The sequence below is a fragment of the Tiliqua scincoides genome, chromosome 3, assembly GCF_035046505.1.
Source record: "Tiliqua scincoides isolate rTilSci1 chromosome 3, rTilSci1.hap2, whole genome shotgun sequence".
Taxonomy (NCBI): domain Eukaryota; kingdom Metazoa; phylum Chordata; class Lepidosauria; order Squamata; family Scincidae; genus Tiliqua; species Tiliqua scincoides.
This window is the reverse complement of record NC_089823.1, coordinates 83,255,345-83,276,214: the sequence shown is the minus strand read 5'-3', so window position 1 is coordinate 83,276,214 and position 20,870 is coordinate 83,255,345. Positions and strand designations below refer to the sequence as shown.

Genomic DNA, 20,870 nt, shown 5'->3' with positions numbered 1-20,870 from the left:
TTGACAATGGACCAGGAGTGACTTTGGGGCATTTATTGTCAGGAAGGGGAAAGACAGCGCTTAGATGGTATCCTGTGAACTGGTTCCATGCTAAGTGGCCACCATAAACTAATTTTTTTAAAGCCATCTCCTGCCTCATCTTACATCTATTTTCATGTTTTTATTGTTTATTATTTGGACTTGGAGCCTTTCCCCATCTGAATGTGTGAATCTGGAAAAAAAAAAAAATCCTTAACTAGTTTTGCCTGCAAGAGGTCTTGTATAGCTTGCTTTCCCAACTGTCACGGCTTGGTGATTTGTTTTTATAATAAACACAAAGCAATATTATCAGATGTGTGTCTGATTTATCATAGCCAATATTATTTGAACAGTACATCAGTGAACTCTAGGGAGAAGTTAGATAACTATGGAAGAGCCAATCAGTGATAATTTCATGCTTCACCTTAACAGAAGAGATACATGTCCACAATATTTTTGTGATCCCCCATGTAGGGAGAAAAGCAGGGTAATAGTATGGTAACTAAGTAAGGGCCCAATCCTAAAGAGTGTTCACTGGCTTATCACCGGCACACACTATTGCAAACGTGCGGTAAGGCATGTTTGCAGGCCCTAGCACTGGTGAAGCGCCAGTGTTAGCTCAGTGCTTACTTACTAACTATGGACTGCCAGAGAGGTAGGTGGAACATGGGGGGAGGTGGAGAGGAGGCATACTGAGAGGGGAGAGGGCAGGGAGGAGGCGTGCCAGAGGAGGAGGGAGTCAGGCAGGAGGGAGGTGGAACTGGTGGAGCTTCGCTCCACCGAATCCTGAGCCTCCGTATTGGGCCGCCTGCCCAACACGTAGGCTCTTCATTCTATGCTGACCTTTGGGTCCCCTTGTCCTGAGGAGGTAGCGGCAGCTGCCTGTGGCGCGCTAGATGCAGCGGCAGCCATTTTCGGTGCTGCTGCAGTCCCGTGCGCCAGGCAGCTCACGATTGGGCTATACGTAAGTAAATAATAAATAAATAGCAATTTCCCACTAAATTATTGCCTTCATTTTTTTCAGGTGGAAAGTCTACGAACTGGGAAGGGGGGATTCGAGTGCCTGGTCTTCTCTCCTGGCCAGGAGTTATTGAGCCTGATATACATATTGATGAGCCAACCAGTAATATGGATATATTTCCTACAATAGTTAAAGTTGCTGGAGCACCACTACCCAAGGACAGGTATGGGTTGCCATTTCTTTTGCTCTGAGTGCTGTAATTTTTCTTCTTCCTTTTTTATTAACTGGTAGCATTGAAGGGTGGCAGTCAGTATTATTTGCCATCAGTATTATTTCTGACACTGAGTATGTGGTAAACATCTATTTGGATGGTGAGTTTCACAAAGTAGTTTCCTTTGGTTAGTCATAACTCTTAACTTGTGACTTCATTCTTAACAACCTCCATCATCTCAGACAATCCATACCCAACTTCACAATCAGCATTTTATTCAAAGTGAGCAAAAATGGATCTTCCAACTTGGTTGTCATGCTTTCTGTATGAACTGACCAACACTGTGAGTGAAGAAATTGGCCAGAAATACAGTCTCACATCTGTGGCAAGTAATTGGAGAAACAGTACATGCAGAATGTCTTCCTTCATGTATTCCACCCTTCCCCCAGACCAAGGTCAAGCTGAAATGTGAAGGCAAAGTGAATGGAGAACAATTTCTCAGCAAGAATAGTAAGTGTTACAATGTCATGTTCACATCACATGGACAAGGCTGGCATCAGAGGTCAGTCAAGTCTAGCATTGGCCTAGGGGCCACATTCATCAGAGGGCCCACATGATCAGGCTGACCCCTGAAGCCAAGCAGTGATAATGCGCAAAATACCATCGGGGTGAGCAGAGAGTACCATTGGGGACTTAGTGCTGGCCTGTGGTACTGGATATGGAAGTTAAGATATGTCCCTTCTCATGGTTCTTGGAACTTGTGTGAAAATTGTCAGTACCTTAACTCTCACCCTAAACTAACAGTTTGTTTCATAAGGTATACATAGTGCAGAAATTAAACTGTGTGAAATTACCTTCTCCCTTTAACTTCACAATGACTGCATTGTACACAACAGCAAAACACTTTACTGCTGATTTCGACTATTCTGTGTTCTGTCATTCTCACATGCTAAACAGCTGAACTTCCAGGTCTGTCTCATAAGCTATTCAAGTGCTTTGATCTTTCAATTCCGTAATTGCACTGGTAGCAGTATTTTAATTACTTTTTCTCTTCTTGGCCAAAGAAGATAGGTTCCCCCCTTCCAAGATTACTCTATACCTGCCTTACATGTTCCTTTTGATCAAACTATAGATGCTAAAGCATGATGCCAGCATCATTCTGTTCTTTCCTATATACAGTCAATAAATCACCAGCTGTGAACTTTTCCCCTGCAGATCTAAAGTAATACTATCCTGACAACTGGTGTTCATTTTCATCATGCAAATTTAAAAGTGATTTTCCTGGTTTAAATTTAAAGCATCTTCTCCCATCTTTGCTCTATCTAGCATGTTTTTTATAGGACAGACTTGCCATATGGTAGACTACATCTGTCTTTCAGGATCAGGTCATTTCTCCAATCATTCCACCATCGGGAGGGAGCTTGAAGCTCAGGTCCCTATAAGTCTGTGGTACCAGTGATGAACAATTTGTTTGTGATTCTGCAATAAAATATTTGAACCTGAAATTAATCAGGGCTGGAAAGATACACCTCAAACATTTGGTTTCTGAAACACAAAGAAATAAAACACACTGATTAATTAATGTTATATATGTCCAACATCATTTCACTGCCATTTTTTAAAAAGTGAAAAGTGACTTAACAGTAAAAATAAATACAAGCATAAAAACATTAAAACTTGTGCAAAATTAAAAATACAGCCAGTTTCTTAGGGCGCAATCCTTATGTCAGTGCTTTCCAGGGGTTAGGATTGTGCCCTTAATTATATAAAGCAGTGTTTCCCAAACTGTGGGTTGGGGCCCACCATTGGGTTGCAAGCCAATTTCTGGTGGGTCGCAAAAAGGTTTTTAAAAAACATTGCAAGTACCCTTGTCCAGTTTGTAGAAGAAAATAGTTAGCTGGTATGAAGTCATCTTCATACCCTGAAATTAAAATGTTACATTTTTCTATTTTCTAAAGTAATTGGTGTGGCAGAGATCACATGTGAACCCATTTTCAGCCTTTTATCTAGTCTAGAAATACCTAATTGCACATCTTGCTCTCCAGTTCAGCCTTCTGGGTACCCTGGAATGACTGTAAACAGTAGGGACTGTTTACTGTTTACATGACTGGGGATCAGTCCTTGAACTCCATTTCTAAGAGTCTAGCAAATATCTACACACACATACAAGACATAAGGTTTCCAGCAGCCTCAGGAGCTCATGATCCTGATCATTATTAATTAAGCATTAATTTCTAGATCTATTTTTGGCTAGTAGGTTGCAATAGATTGTTGTTTTCAAAAGTGGGTCCTCGTACTAAAAAGTTTGGGAAGCACTGAAGTAAAGTGTTAAATCGAATTGAGATACAAAGCTGGAAGCCCCTAAAAAATTTTTTCAAAAAAAACTTTTCAGTTGTCACTAGAAAGAGAAGAATGAGGGGATCAGCCTGATTTACCTAGGAAGGAGGTTTCATAGTTGTGGTGCCACCACCAAAAAACACCACTTTCCTAGTAGTCACCAACCACACATTTGACTGTAGTTGACCAGGACCAGAGAGCAGGGCATCTGTGTCCAAACTTAAGCCAATGAGGTTATATGGGAGCAGGAAGTCCTTAATCATCAAATTATTCAGCAGAAGAATTGGTCTGTTTCTTACTTGCAGATTATCAGCACAAACATATCTGAGGATGATGGTAACATATTTCAAGGCTGCCATTGTGGCAAATTTTAAAAGCTCATAAAAAAAAAAGCTTCCAGTACATTATTATACAACCATCCTACTCGGCTCAGAGGGATAAGCTTGACTTCCGCTAAATTGTAATGTGGCATAATCTATTTCAGGCAGTGATCCTATGCATGCTTACTTGGGAGTCAGCTCCAGTTAACTGAGTAGGAAGTTTAAAGTAGATGTGTTTAGGATCAGACAGCCATTCTTATAATTTTCCCCCCACTTCTACAGAATTGAAGGAAACCTATGTACACACAGGGATGCATGCATATACTTGGTGAATATTGCAGGATTATTTGTGGATCTCAGCATAAGGGGGACCACCTGGCCACAATGCATAGTGAAAGAGAGCATTGCTGTCACATGCTATCATCTTCTTTATTCCCTTATTACTTTTGTTAGTGATGTTCTCTAGAACCACTGATTTTCTTTTTTTGTTCTTATGATTCTTTTGTTTATTGTGGAATAAATTGGATATTGCTGGAGAGATAGCACTCCTTCCCTGGAGTGTGTTTGTATGAGGTATGGGATGATTTTCTTCTTTTAAACTAGTTAGCTTCTATCAAAACAAGTGAGATGCTGTACTGTGGCATGGAGGAGAAAGAATAAAGAACGTTGTCCCACTCTGGGGACCTGGAAAAGAACACTTGTGCAATTGGGGCTGGATTTATACACAAGCTAAGTAATCTGCAGCTTAGGCCTCACATTATAAGAGTTCTCTTAAGTTTCAAGTTTTGCATGAATATATGCAAATAGGGAACTTTTATATTTGTATTGTCTTTGTACTTTCTGTTAGAATTATGCACCTGCACATCATAGAGCACAAGACTCATATTCCCATGCGATGGTTTACTGTGTTCAGTGTTAATTTATTCATAACACAGTTTATTTGACTCCTATGGCAACTAACATGAGAAATAATCCCCAAAGATTTTCAGTCCTTTTTCTTAGCACTGTTAAACCTCATTGCTCCCTGGCCTCATGTATGGCTAGTGCTAAAGCATCTCACCATGTGATCATTTTGAAGTGACCATGTACATGTCTCAAAAGGTTGAAGATCACTTTGCCCATCTAGGATGTCAAACTATTCTGTGTGTCAAAAAAGCAGTCACTTCTAATTTTCGCATAGCGCGCACACACAAAAAGGAGCACCAGCTGACAGGCCAGCCTGGCATTTCTGCAGAACTGCAGAAAAGAGACACTCTAGGACAACTGGTGATTTATCAAGTGCTTATAGGAAAAGACAGTACAGGAATGGCTAAAAGATGTAAGATATTAGATAATTGCCTTGTGATATCCAGTACAAACTTGGCCATGCCTTCAGTCAGCCAGTTATCACTTCTTTATTTACTTCCCCAGCTGGCCTGGTCCCTAGCTGGCCTGCCGGATGCAGTAGCCACTGCATCAGTGATCCTGCACCATGCAGGCTGACCCAGGATTGGCCCATCAGGATAAGACTTCACCATAGGGAAAAGGAAAGATTTGTGTGTTTATTTAGGAATGCATGTCCCACCTTCTTGCTAGTGCCTCAAGGTGGCTAACAGTCAGTGTTTAAACTGTCCAACAGATAACCTTAAAATATGGTACAAGACCCAAAGAACTGCTGATTTAAAAAAAAAAAAATCTTTAAAATACATATCCCATTTAAAAAGAAGGACCAAAATCATTCAAAGAGCAAACAAATGCCATTTAAAACCTCAGAGACCAAGAGAGACTTTGCCTGGCATCTAAATGGTAGAGAGTGCATCCTTTAAAATTAAAGCACAATCTTGTGAAACAATGATAAAATGTAGAATCATGTGAAACATGATTGTAAAATGTGAAACATGACAGAAAACTAATAGCCCAATCCTATGCCTAGCTACTCAGAAGTAAGTCCCATTACAGTTAATGGAGCTACCCCCCAGGAAAGTGTGGATAGGATTGCAGTCTAAGCCTTAGATAGGGAGAGTTCCAATTTGATATAAATGCTAAGGCTATCACGGCTGGTATTTGTGACATTGACAGTGCAATCCTAACTTGTGCTGGAACAGACAGGCCAGTGGGCCTGCACTGTATCCAGAGCAAGTTAGCGGCCAACTGTGGATCAGCCAGGGGCAAAGGGAAAACTTCTCCCCTTACCCTGGGGAGAGCCAAAGCTGTCCCAAAGGGTCTACTTGGATCTGTGCCACCTCAGGTGCCAATGACCTGGAGCTGTGCTACCTGGTGAACGGGGTTAGGATCCAGCATAACTGCCGGGTCCCAGCCCCACTCCCCACCCACCCCTAGGAATTCCCATCACCCGCCCTCACCCTGCACTAGTACACCTCCCTCCTGTCTCTCCCCTGCCTCCTCCTCGCCTTCCCCACACAGCCACAGACCCCCAAGTCAGCCAAGCTCAGCCGATGCAATCTTATTGTGCCAGGCCTGGATCCGGTGCTAGGAGGCCAGCACAACTCCTTGTGCTCGCCTCTCCAACTCTTAAGTCGATGCAAACATGCCTGGGTCGGCTCAAATTGCTTGCTACAGCCTAACCCAGGGGTTAGGATTGCACCCTGAAATGAACAGTGTTCAGGCTGATAGGCTGCGATTGAATAAAGCTGTTCACACCTAACATTTTGCCTACTGCTTTGGTAGGCATTTTCAAAAGATGAGCCTACAGCAAGTAGGCTGCCCTGGGTCTCCCTGTGCCTTACAAGGCATTAAAAACATCACTTCCAGTTCTGACAAAAAACCAGAAGTCACTTTTTTTGCTTTAAACCCTCATTCTGGCACCTGCAGAGGGCATGGGGGGGATACTCGCAATCTCTGCGGGGCTCAGAATACCCTCCATAGGTGAGGGGAGCTGAGTTCGCCTCTGGAGGGTGGGGGGAGGTGTCTCCCGTATCTGCGGATTCACATTTCCTCAGGGAGTTGCGGAATGGAACCCCCGCGGATGCAGGGCACAGGTTTGTTCTTGGGTGACCACTTCCACAAGTGAAGAGCCCTGAGTGCAAGATTGCGTCCCACATGTTTCAAATTTGCTTCAGACTTTTAATGTACAATGAGCTTCAGTCAAACATATGTACTAGATTGAATTAATTTTCTATAAACAGTTGTAAATGTTGTGATTCGCACCATGCCAAAACTGCAGCTTCATTTTTCCTCTGTAAATAAATATGAGATGATGACTTAAATAATGGAGACATGCCTACTTTGCTTGTGACTTCATCTCCTACCTCTGTCTACTGCTAAATGTCTACTGTCTACTGTCTATTCCATTATTAAACACTTGAGCTACTGCTCAATGTCTAAACAGCATTGAGTCTAAGTAGACATTTAGCTACTGTCTACTGCTAAATGTCTACTGTCTACTGTCTATTCCATTATTAAACACTTGAGCATGAATGAAACCAGAGTACACAATATTTATTTATTTATATCTCGTCTTTCCCCATTTCTTTACATAGATATTAATTCAGTAGCGAACCTGCCATTAACTGAATGGGGCAAATGCCCCAGGTGCAGAGCCCCCTGCACCTCTAGGACCATGTGGAAGTCTTACTGAGGCTCCTGGTTTGCTGGAATCAGAGTTTAAAACTGCAGGAAAGCCTCAGACGACTTCCCTGGGTCATCCTGGAGTCGCACAAGCCTCTGTAAAACATGGCAATGAGTAGGGGAGGGCAGCATCTCATGGGGGGGGGGTGCCATCGCGGACCTTTGCCCCAGTCGCAGAGCTGAGGAAGTTCACCATTGTACCAGTTGTATACCGGATCGTATACAGTGTTAGTCATGGCTAGGGCTGCAGTCTTACACATATTTACCTGCAAGTAATTCCCATTGAACTAAGTGGGATTTACTTCTATTGGTCACATGATGCTGCATAGGAACATAGCATAGCATTGTACTGCAAGTTAATTAATGGTACTTAAGCCAATACTGCCCAATGTTGCATTTACATAAATGTGTACACCTGTGGGCTGGGCAGAAATGGGTTAAGGTAGTCATGACTGTCTCATGGATTTCAGTGGTGCTTAGTCAAGCCTAATTTTCTTTATATATAACTCATTTTGGATTATGCTGGAAATTACCTCTTCAGTTATTGTCAGCCATTTGCACAATATGGAGCTTTGTGTTGTTGTTTTTCCCCCCTCCATTTTTTGAGGGCGAGGTGAGATAGCAGCTAATAGGCTGCAAATATAGGCAGGAAGGATAGACAGAGACCCCTTTCCCTCTGGTCATTTTGGGAACTACTGAAAGCACATGAAGGGCTTTTACACACATTATGTTTTTAAGAAAGCACTAAAGCTATTTACATGAACCAGTAAAAATGTAAACTGTGAATAAGACGGTCACAACTTTTTAAAACGTATGTATCATGTATTGCACTCATCAGACAGCAGGGGTTGGCTGCAGCTACCTGTTGAGTATGTGCTTGGTGCTAAAAGCAGGTTTGCTACCCTGTAATGTGTGCAGTGGCCCTAATACTGTAGCACAATGGCATTTGTCAAGAAATGGGTATGCATAGTGTGAGTTGCTTTTCAACTAAGGAATGTATTGGTTCTGCTTTCTGATTTTGAAATGCTTTCTTATTCAGAATTATTGATGGACATGATCTCATGCCCTTGCTTCAAGGCATCACTCTTCAATCCAAGCATGAATTTCTCTTCCATTACTGTAATGCATATTTAAATGCAGTGCGTTGGCATCCCAGGAACAGTAAGTAAAGTTGCCCCTTAAGATTTTAAATATTTTATGCCATTTTTATTGCAACTTGGGAAGAATTGGGAGGGAAAGCTGCTAGGGCTAGGGTTGCAAATAAAGGGCTAACCTTTATTTGTATTCTTTTTATCTGTTGTATGTTTTTATCTTAGAAGAAAATACTATGAAGGAAACAATTTACAATTAGACAGTTAATTTAAAGCAGTATGTCATTGCAATGCTATCGCTCCTAGTATCAGAATACAATTGTATAACACCCATAGCCCAGTGAGCTGCCTTATACTGAATCCAACCATTGGTTCAACTGCCTAAAAATTGTGTTGGCAACCTTCAGTCTCGAAAGACTATGGTATCGCGCTCTGAATGGTGGTTCTGGAACAGCATCTAGTGTGGCTGAAAAGGCCGATTTGGGAGTGACAATCCCTTCCACACTGGGAGCAAGTGCAGTCTGTCCCTGGTCTGTCTCCCTGGCTATGGGCCTTCCTTCTTTGCCTCTTAGCCTCTTAGACTGTTGGCCAAGTGTCTCTTTAAACTGGGAAAGGCCATGCTGCACAGCCTGCCTCCAAGCGGGCCACTCAGATGCCAGGGTTTCCCACTTGTTGAGGTCCACTCCTAAGGCCTTCAGATCCCTCTTGCAGATGTCCTTGTATCACAGCTGTGGTCCACCTGTAGGGCACTTTCCTTGCACGAGTTCTCCATAGAGGAGATCCTTTGGGATCCGGCCATCATCCATTCTCATGACATGACCGAGCCAACGCACGCGTCTCTGTTTCAGCAGTGCATACATGCTAGGGATTCCAGCACGTTCCAGGACTGTGTAGTTTGGAACTTTTTCCTGCCAGGTGATGCCAAGAATGCGTCGGAGGCAGCACATGTGGAAAGCGTTCAGTTTCCTCTCCTGTTGTGAGCGAAGAGTCCATGACTTGCTGCAGTACAGAAGTGTACTCAGGACACAAGCTCTGTAGACCTGGATCTTAGTATGTTCCGTCAGCTTCTTGTTGGACCAGACTCTCTTTGTGAGTCTGGAAAACGTGGTAGCTGCTTTACCGATGCGTTTGTTTAGCTCGGTATAGAGAATGAGTGTTGGAGATCGTTGAGCCAAGGTACACAAAGTCATGGACAACCTCCAGTTCATGCGCAGAGATTGTAATGCAGGGAGGTGAGTTCACATCCTGAACCATGACCTGTGTTTTCTTCAGGCTGATCGTCAGTCCAAAATCTTGGCAGGCCTTGCTAAAATGATCCATGAGCTGCTGATAGTTGTATTTATAGCTAAAAAGAAATTTTTCTAGCATTGTGAGAGTGACACAAAGTAAAAAAGGGAAGAAGAACCAGAAGGGCTTCTTCTCCCAGAAAGGGAGAAAATTTTAGCCTGTCATAGAGAATACAGAATTTTTTTTAAAAAAAAAAACCAAAATCTAGGCATCGCTGTTATTTCTCATCTCCACTTTCCAATTCCTTTGAATATTTTCACTAGAAGCATCATTTGTATACAGAGAGAGAGAGAGAGAGAGAGAGAGAGAGAGAGCTCTTTAGACATCCTTTTTGAGTTCAGTGATATATTTCTTTGTAGCATATACAGCAGTCTCCATAGTGCAAAGAGAGTCTTTTCTTCACAGTTCAGATGGAACCGATTTTCCACAGCATGGAATTGTGGAGTCTGCTATTCTTTGATGTTCTTACATAGTCCTCTTGCCTTCCTTCACATTATGCAGCAGTTAGATGCTGGGCAGATTTGGCCCTGATGTTTTCAGGTTTCTTTATTTGGGGAGCATAGGCAAACAAGACATTTTTCCATGCCTCTTTCATGCTCCTGTTCTCCAGAGAGAACTTGATTGATGGCTCACTTGTCCAGTAGCCATCTTCACAAATACCTTCTCTCTGGATTCAATAGAAGGACATTCATAAGGAATATTCTCAAGGTACTGCAAGGCCCTTCATATTGTTTATCTTCCTCCAGCATGCTGCAACTGTCTACAGGGGAGAAAAAAAATCTTCCTGCACTTTAGCTTGCTTACTCTGATGTGTGGTTGATTTTATCAGCATCTCTGTGTGCATTCACAGAGATGTTCTCTATGGAGGTTTTGTTGTCATTTTCATTCCCAGTTTTTCTCTGTCTATCCAAAAGGCACCTATCTGATGCTGTCAAGCACTAGTGGTAAGCTCTAAGAAAACAGCATAAAATTATGACCAATTTTAGGTACTTTTGTAAGCTAAAACATCTGGGTAAGTACACTGAATTTATAATTGTCAAAAATCAGGGTCCAGGTAAACGCACTAAGGCTGGCCTCAATCATTCAAACAATTCTAGGTTGGGGATACAGTTTTATATCATGCTACCCTTGAAGACAGGCTGGGAACTTTAAGAGTCAGAATATGGTTGCTGGTCTTTTGTTTGGGGTTAAGAAGTCAGATCATATTATGTTGTACCACCTTCACTGTTTACCAATTTCCACATACAATTCAAGTTGGGTTTTCATCTTTTAAGGCCTCAATGGCCTGGGATCAGGCAACTCAAGAACTGCCTACCTCTGTTCCGCTACTGAAGCCCTTCTGATGGTACGATGCTATCCTTCTTTCCCCCACCAGTGTAGCCATGGTGAAAAGGTGCACCATATATCCAGTGGGTTGGGGGGGGGGCAGAACAGGAGGCTTCAGAGGACAGGGATTTAAACCCCTTTCACCTCTGTATAAGCCTCCCTCCAGACAATGGGTCTCTTCAGACCCGTGCCAACTATTTTTGCTGGCTCAAATCTGAGGAGAGAAAGGAGGCAGGAGCCAGTGAAAATGGAGCATAGGATCCGGAGCATGCCATTGCTGCTGGATTCACCCACTCCCAAGGCCTCCTTGACCAGTTCACCCCTTCCCTGCCCTGTTCCAACTCCCTCACTGACTTACCTGCTTCAGCGGGTTGCCAGCACTGGCAAGGACACCAAAATGCTAGTTATGTCATTGTGGCAGCCCCGTAGGATTACATTATTAATGTTCTCCTGCCATTGGGGTTGTGGCAGGAGAGGTAAGTCCTTTTTTGTGGTTTCCAGTTTCTAGTCTTATTTATCCAGCGAGTATAACTGAAGCTATCGCTGAAGTGAAAAAGGTACTGTTAAAGCATCAATTACATCTTTCTTCAGTTCTTAAGCACTGCTTAAGATTATAACAGGCGTGGCCTCCATTCTGGTTGGTTCCAAAATTTACCAGTCTAAAAACACAATGCTATGCTTATCTACTCAGAAGTAAATCATGTTGTCTTCCTTAGGGCTTGCTGTCTGGAAAGCGTGCATAATATTGCAGCCTAAGGGCACAATCCTAACCAACTTTCCAGCACTGGCATAGCTGTGCCAGTGGAGCATACGCTGCATCCTACAGTTGGGGAGCAGTCATGGAGGCTTCCTGAAGGTAGAGCAATGTTTGTTCCCTTACCTCAGAGTTGCATTGCCCTTATTTCAGTGCTGGACTATTGGTTAGGATTGTGGCAGGCAACCCAGTCCTGCATTCCTGTGGCACGTGGCTATGGCAGCACTGAAAACGGCTGCCACCGCATCCATTGCACCCGTGGCAGCCATTGGCAGCACCTCAGAAGAAGGGGACTTTTGTCCCCTTCTCCCAGGTAAGGGAAGTCGCCCCACAGTGGGGCTACTTGATTCACCGCTGACCAAAAGGTCGGTGGTGAAGGAAGAGCGTTCGTGTAGGGCGCTGAGCACTGCTCCACCGGACCCGCTTCTCTCCCTCCCCACTCCCTCCCCCCAGCATGCCTCCTCCCTGCCCTCTCCCTGCCTCACGCCTCCCCGGAATGCCTTCTCTCCGCCTACCCCCCGCCCGCGCTTACCTTACTGTGGCTTGGTGGTCCATGTAACTGCTGAGCGGTGGAGGCTGAGCACCCACCCAGTACTGGCCAGCACTGGGCTAGCATGGGTACTGGTTCAGCATTAGGCCTTGCAAACCTGCCACATTTGCAACAGTGTGCACCAGCAAAAAGCTGGTGCGTCGAGCCCTGAATTGGTCTCTAAGGCATTTATCATATCAGTGTTGATACATTTGCAACAGTGCGCACCAGCAAAAAGCTGGTGCGTCGAGCCCTGAATTGGTCTCTAAGGCATTTATCATATCAGTGTTGATAGCATACACATCTAGTTAACTTACTGTTTTCTGTGCATGGTAGTGAATGCACAAATTCTTGAGACATGGCTCCATCATGTCTAGGGTCATTTTTAGATCTGTTTGTGCAGATCTGTATACTTTTCGGCCATAGCAAGGGCAGGTGGACATTGCTAAGAATGGAGCAGAAACAGATCTATGCTAAATATGGAATAGCCTGCTCCATAAGGAATAGAAAAATAAGATGCTTCTGAAAGACTAAATGAAATGGAATATATTTTTACCATTTTCTTTGTTCTTGTGAGGCCTCCCTGTGGGGGAGGGGAGGGCCCACCCGGCCTTTCCGAGGGGGACCCCCTTGTGGAGGCCTCAGACTCGTTCCCCACAAGAAGGGGGGGTTGCATCACCCGGTTCCCCTTCTTCAGGTTGGCAGCATTTGCCAGTCAGGCGCAGGGGCTGCTAGCAGCAGATCCTCCTGCCTGCTCTTCTAACTCCCAACTGCCTTGTCATCCCTGGCCTCCAGGTTTATGTAGGGCAGACCCCTCCCCTTTGGACCCTCCCCTTCCCTCACAGGGATAGTACAAAGAGGGCCTGTCTCTGGGACTGCCCTCCCCTGGGATGACCACAACTCCTCCCCTTCCTCTTTCTGTTTCCCTCCCGCCTCCTCTCACCTGGAGTTGCCAGGGTTGTTCCTGAGAGGGCTGGGAAGGCTGCTGCCTCTGCTCTGGTCCAGAAGCCTCCTCCCTGGGTAAGCTGGGGACTCGGGGGAGGAGGGGAACCCTGACAGTTCTCATTTAAAATTTGAATGCAAATTAATCTATTGTTCTACATGAATCGGAAAGTCAGAATATATACAGACATATCTAATGCATAGCATAGGAGAGCAGCCTATAAAAGAGCTACTATTAAGAACTGCAGAGATAAGAGAATTTAATTCCGTGTAGTTTTTCTCAACCCAATACTGCAGTAATGGGAGAAGGTACACCTGGTGGAATTCTCCTCTGAACCCATGAAGGTATAGAAGCTATTCAAGTTCTGTGTCTGATAGCCTCAGAAAGGCATTTCCTTGGCCTCAGATGCAATTTTTCTGTTATAGCTGAAAAATTAAAATAAAGGAGTAGTGCTTTAAAATACCATGAGCAAAAGCTCTGGGACTTTATTGGCCTATGAATCAGAGTTATTAAAAATGTATTGCTTTGACAACTTCATTACAAGGAGAGCAGTCACCCGATAAGGAGCAGATCTGTGGTTACGCGGGACATTTGCATCACTCACATTCAGGGGGGTCATTTAATGGCCACTTACAGACTTGTAGTCCATATTGGAGCAAATGAGTTTACACTAATGTATACAGCCACTGAATCATATTTTCTAAGGTCTTTTTACTTTCCATTGCAGACAAAAAAAATTAATATAAATAAGCAGGAAGGATACTGAATGGACAATAAATTCCTTGGTGTCTTGTAAACACGCTTTTGAACAACTGTGTAGCATAAAGGCTTAATAAGTCTAACAATAGTTTAATATTTGTAATAAAACATTATTGTAATACTGATAAATGCCAAGTCAATTGATTTTACCAGCAACCATGTATCTAGCTTTATGCAATAAATCAAGATTCTTTTTCTACAATGCCAATGACTGTTTTATTAAAGAAAAAAAGAAAACATAAATACATTTTCTCTCCCTGTTTTACAGCATTTGCTTTTATTTTTACAAGACTATTCTAAAACAGTGCAGGCAGATGGTGGGGAAAAGAGGATAGCATCACTAAGAATATCCCATAATCACTAGCCAATAGGTAAAACTGCAATCAGCACACCACTTCCCATTACAAAAGAAATACAAGGTAGATGGAAAATTGCATGTTTTCTGCTACAGCAGCTATCTGTTGAGCGCAAGGAACACGAGATTTACTTGCAGCCAAAGTACCACGCTAAGGAAAGATGCTTGGATCCTTGCAGTTAGGTATGCTAATTTGGAAATTGTAGAACCATTGACGTACTGCCCATTCCTATCTCCCGTCTATGCTGCTGGAATCCATGCTCCAGCAGTACAGCATGGTTTGAGGCATTGCAATATGTGACATGCAATCAGGCCACTAATGTAAATGGTGAGCAGCAGTGGCTACGCAGCTGCTTTTCATCTGACTCCCTGGGTGCTGATAAGTTGGTGCAGTGGGCGGGCAGTGAGCAGGGAGAAGGAGTAACAGCGTGGAGAAAGGAAGGATCAAGATGGGGATCAGGGCCACCAGGAGGCATGTCAGGGTGAACGGGGGCAGTCATCAGTGGTAAAAGCATCGCCAATATCCTGTGCACCCTGCCCAACCTTGTCCTTGGAAAGGAGTTAGGATATCTATGTGTACTGCTACTGCTAATACTGCCTTCTTCCTTGTTTCAATCTGCCCTCCTCCCTGTTCCACCTCCCCATTCCACCCCCTCCCCGTTTCCCTCCAACCCCTGCATGAATTTACCAGTGCTGACAAGCACCCTCTAACCCAGTGATTTTCAAACTTTTTCATCTCACAGCACAATGACAAGGCTCAAAAATGCTCAAGGCGCACCATCAGCTTTTTGACAATCGCCAAGGCACACTGTGCTGCTAGAGCACACTGTGCTCACATCCCCCAGTGACCCTACTAATAAATGATCCTCTCCCTATTTCTCGCTGCACACCTGTGGACCATTTGTGGCACACCAATGTGTTGAAGCACACTGGCAGTAAATGGCTACTCTAGTTTTTGGTGTGCAGAGCCAGCTGCTTGCCGCTTGAGGTTTTGCAATAGCCGGAAAGTGCCTTACACTGCTGGAATGCTCGTTCCAGTGGTGTAAGGCTCAAATAGGATTGGGTCGCTACTCTCAAAAAGCCACATTCTCTATAGTGCAGAATGCAGCAATTTACTTATTTATGTGACATTTTTCTGTGCCATTTTTTCTGCATGCTGTAATGTCAAGGAGGTTTAAGGGAAGGAGAAACTGTTTGCATTTCAAATGTACTTTTATTAGAGTAATTACATTACAATGATCCCCGTCAAATCTATGAATAGTCAAACAGCCATCCTTCTAACTGCTTTTAATAAGCTTTGTTTCAATAGCTGGGAACTTATCTTTTCCCTGCATCCCTTTATTGAAAGCTGTACTGTGCTTGGTGGGAAGGCTTTATGTATTAGTAAATGGTTATTCCACATGAAAATACACTAGACACCCAATCTGGCACAGAGTGAAGTTAGGGGAAGCGTGTTCCTACATACAGAATAAGGTGGGGCTCGAGGTATCCTGAGAACTGGTGACTTTTGAAATGACTTCCACCTCCCAAGCCCATCAGACTGATCTCATGCTGCTTTTGACAGTGGAAAGCAGCACCCATGTACTGAATCACAGCTAGAAGTTTGATTCAATGGGAGCAACTGGGATTCTCTCCCACTCTTCGATAGCAACAGCCTCTATTACAGCTTGATGTGGATCAAAGGGGCAGAATTGCCTACTCTCTAGCACCTGGAGTCTCCAGGTGATTATTCAAAGCAATCCTGGAGGTTTTAACAGGACCTCCAGGAATTCCTACCGCTAGGGGAGGGGAACCCTCAGGAATAGCTTCAGTCAGAGGTGACCGAGGGAAGAAGGCATAGGATCCCTTCCACTGCAGTCCTAATATTGTGATGTCTTGAGAACCTTGAATCCAGGTCATGACTGGGAAGCTGCCCTAACGACTTTGGAGACTTTGGAGTGAGTGGCAAACGCACATACCTTCCCCTTGAAGCCAGGGCCCATGGAGTGGGGTGCAAAGGGAAATTTTTGCCCCAGCCCAGGATCAAAATGGAGGGCCTAGGAACCAAAGGAGGGGGCTCAGAACTTTCTTGGGATCTTTCATTTTCCTATCTCACTCAGAGTCACTGCCCACATGGGATACTGGGGGTGCTATCGCTGGTGCATGGTAGTGGCTGCTGCTGCAGGGCATATGTACTGGGGTGAGGAATGCATATAAGACACTCTTAGCACACTGTCAAATCTGGGAGGAAACCGGCCGATCACAGGAGCTGTTTGATCTGCTTACCATGAAGGAGTGTGTAGGAGCTCAGGGATGCAGGTGTGAGACTACAGCTGTTGCAGAAGTACGTTTTGGTATGCACAGGGCACTTCTCATTCTGTTGTGAGTCCAAACACAATTTTCTGCAATGATTTTCTATATTCCAAAAATTTTACAGAGTCTTAGGAGTGTGTTTTTCTGTGTTACTGTAGCTGCTTAATCCACATGGACTGGTAGACCTGGGCTTCCCATCGGGAAGCCTAGTAGACTTGAGATCCAATTATTTTCTTGCTGTTATCACCATCCCTCTGCCTTGTATTGCCCCTTCTCTGATGCTATTCTGACCTCCCCTCTCCCAACCCTCTCCCTTTGGGAAAGAGCCCAAAAGAAATTTTGTACTCCCTGTTAAAATTCATCTCGGAGTCCCTGCTCGAAACTACCACAGTGATTTCAGCCTGGCCTTCAGCAGAGGTTTTGCTGTTGGTCAGGAAGGACACCTCTGCAGCTACTTCACAGCTTGAGAGATGGGCTGCAGGTGCCATCCCTAAGGGGTTCTACAGATAAGGGAGAGAGAAAGAAAATCTTGTCCTGCCCATCTTGTCTGTGATTTTGAGCGTGTGCATGGATTCCAAACTAAAATACAATATTGAAAATCAAAGTAATGTTTATTATTATTATTTCTTTCTCATATCACAACTGCCTGTTCTTTAGCTGGACTTGATGTTAATTACTAGTTAGGCCACACCCAGGGTCCTAGGACATCATAATGTATTTATGGATAATGTGTGCTGAACCACACAGGGTAGCTTTTTGAATTTGACCAATAGTAAGTTTGTCAGTGTTCAGATGTTTTAGATGCAGTTCCATCATTTTTGGCACTGCACACAGTGTACCAATCACAGCTGGGATAACCACTGCTAGTTTGCGCCATAATCTTTGGATTTCAATTTTTGAATCTTTTTCATGCTCTTTTTCATCCATTTTATTATTGCCAGGTATTACTATGTTGGTAATGGTCAATTTCTTTTCTATTACTGTGATGTCTGATGTATTGTGTGCCAAAAATTTATCAGTTCATATTTGAAAATCCCACAAGATTTCTCATTTTCTGTCCCTTTTTCTGGTTTATGCTCCCACCAATTATTAACTGTTTCGATGTAGTTGTAATTGTAGTTGATATTATTATTATTATTATTATTATTATTATTATTATTATTATTATTATTATTATTATTATTATTATTATTATTCATAGTAGTAGTAGTAGTAGTAGTAGTAGTAGTAGTAGTAGTAGTAGTATAACAATGGGATGTAATTTAGGAGCATAGTACAGAAAGCCCTTTTATTTCATGGGTCTGAAAACTGAACCGCAGTTCTACAGGACTTTAATCTCAGTTTCAGAAAGACAGGCACTAGCCAATAGAAACTTTATTAAATATTTGGCCCTTAAAATGCAAGGGCAAGAAAGTAGGAAACGCAGCTCATTTGATTCATGAGGTTATTTAAAAACAGATTAAGATCTAGGCATATGATATACCAAAGGGTTGTTAATGGGACTCCTTGCCATATGGTGAATGAATGCTACAGTAGCTTCAGATGTGAAATGTCAAGCGTGTTTGTTATGCTTACATTAGTACACAACAACACAAAAGAACAGCGCAGTAGACCTATTATAATGGGCATAGCCTTTTCTTCAGTTTCAGCTTTCATTAGTCTCTTCTTTCTTTGCAGGAAGGTTTCCCCCTCCCAGCTGAGTCAACAGTACAGTGGTGCCTCGCAAGACGAAATTAATTTGTTCCATGAGTCGTTTCGTTTTGTGAAATTTTCGTCTTGCGAAGTGCGATTTAAAACAAACCAAAAAAAAAAATTTGTCTTGCGAAGCACGGCCAGAGAAAAATTTGCCTTGCGAGTCACCAAAAAAATCGCAAAATGCTTTCGTCTTGCAAGTTTTTCGTTGCCCGAGGCATTAGTCTTGCGAGGCACCACTGTACAACCTAATCTAATGGAACTGCACCCTGGTATGAACCCTGGTATTTGGATAAACATGATTGTTGTTATATCTGTGTTGGCCCATTGATGATGATGCACGCAGAAACTATAGAAAACAAGTGGTTTTCTTGTGTTCATACTGTAAATGCTAAACACATACTCTATGTACATACTCTGTGTACACATACTTCAAATCCCAGAACGTGGGCCAGATTCAGCCTATGGCATTCCTCTCTATCTGGCCCTCAGCAAGCCCTATAATCCGGTGGATGTGAGAAGCTGTGCTCCCCTGACCTCCAGAGGATTACAGGGCTTGCCACAGGCCAGATGGAGAGGTCCGTGGCCCCACGGACATAACACTTTGTCCTCATAACACTTTCAGGAGGCAAGGGAAACACAGTTCAGCTATATGATGCAGCCATGCTGCCAAAACGTTTGGAGTTACCTGCTCTTTGTTCATGTCCGAAACAGGCTAGCAAGTAGGTAAGAGTAGGAAGAGAAAGGGAAAAACACCTAGTGGGCAGCCCAATCCTCACAAGTGTTGGTTCAGCGGGGCCTCTGCTCTATCAAGAGGTCATCAAGAGCAGAATGAAGATCACCTTGGGGAAAGAGGATATTTTCCCCTTACCCCAAATAATGCCCCGGGCTATCCTAGGAGGCTACTTAGATCTCTGCCAGTTATTTAGCCTCATGTAAGGCTGTCAAGCCCAAGTGGGAGGATAGGATATGGCGAAGGAGGGCACTGCTGATTTCACCCCCTGTTCTGCCTTCATCCTGCCCTGAAATGCCCCTATCTCCAAACCATCCTCCCGCCACCTGGCATGACTATGTCATCCAGCGGCAAGCTTGATGCAGTGTTGACATGTTTGCAACACCCTCCACATGTTTGCAACAGCCTCCACTGGTGCACTAGTGCAGGGACCACTGCGCTGGTGGTTCGTGCAGTTTGGACTGTGTTCTCAGTGCTTTTCAGGTCCATTTCCCAGTTTCTCTGGGCCTCAGAAAGCCTCCCAGATGCAACCAGAAGGTGGTTCCAGTTGCATCTGGGAGGTCAGGTAGGGCGCTCTTACCACGGGTTCAGAATCCACAGTGAATCAAATCTGCAGGTTCTGAACCTGAAAATAAAGGGCCCACCTATACGTTCATTTCTACCACTGTAGTGGTTTTCCAATTGGTATGGTCCACATGGTCCCACACTTAGTATATTCATAGCTCAGGATGAGCATGCTGTGTTTCGGGGGAGGGGGGGTGGAGTGGCAAGATGGTCCAAACTACCACATGATTATGGTATTGACATGGAGTTTTCCCATCATAACCTTCTATAACAAGTCACTTAGAAGTAGCAGCAACAGTTGCAAGTATCTCATGGATTTGTGAAAGATCATTAACTGTGAAAGAGAGAAGAATACATTCCATGAGATGTGGTAGGTGTGTTGATGAAAACCATTCAGGGGTGGTGCATTGAGTTCATTTACTACTGATTTTTTTTTACCCTTTGCACGGAAATGATTTTGGGTTAAAACAAATTCACAGATTAAAAATTTTAACCCAAGTGGGAGGTGTTTTTCTTCTTTGGAGTAAAAGACTGTTTCTAGCATCAGTTTGAATTGAAGCCATTCTGAGTAAAATTAGAAATGTTCTGAGAGGAGAGAGAAATGTTGACAGGTTTGAATTATCATATGTTAACACAGATGTTTTAAAGAGACTAATTCATTTTTATTTAAACATTGGCACTGCTGTCACTTTGTTAAATACGTTTGTAAAATACTTTTAAAAAATAGCCTGTAGAATTCAAAATTACCTCTTGGAGTTAAAGAAAAAGGGGGGGGGGAAGAGAAAAAGATATATGAATGATTCACAGATGTTCATTGGAAGTGAAGTTAGAATATTAGTAGTCACTACAGCATAATTCATGACCATTTTTGCCCAGCCCACTGGTGTACACACTTGGTCCCTGTTGCATATATGCAATGTTGGGCAGAAATGGCTTACTTAAATATTTTTATTTCATTTATTTGTTGCTTTTCCATAAAGGAATACTCAAAAAACAAGAAAAGCTTAAAAAATCTACAATGATATGTCAACATTTTAATTTTAAAATTAAATTCTGAAAAACTAAAACAAAAGAGTAGCATTACTTGAACCAGTGAATCCCTCCACTTTAATATCCACTTTACAATGGAAG

At 43.3% G+C, this 20,870-nt stretch overlaps 1 protein-coding gene across 2 annotated transcripts in view; it reads left to right on the top strand.

Annotated features, from left to right (window-relative positions):
* STS (steroid sulfatase) overlaps positions 1–20,870 on the top strand; it is a 107,958-nt gene that overhangs the window by 74,587 nt on the left and 12,501 nt on the right. For both annotated transcript variants that reach the window (XM_066619356.1, XM_066619357.1), the window contains 2 exons: positions 1,043–1,202; positions 8,454–8,575. In XM_066619356.1, coding sequence (XP_066475453.1) covers positions 1,043–1,202; positions 8,454–8,575 — 282 coding nt within the window. The remainder of the gene's footprint in view (positions 1–1,042; positions 1,203–8,453; positions 8,576–20,870) is intronic.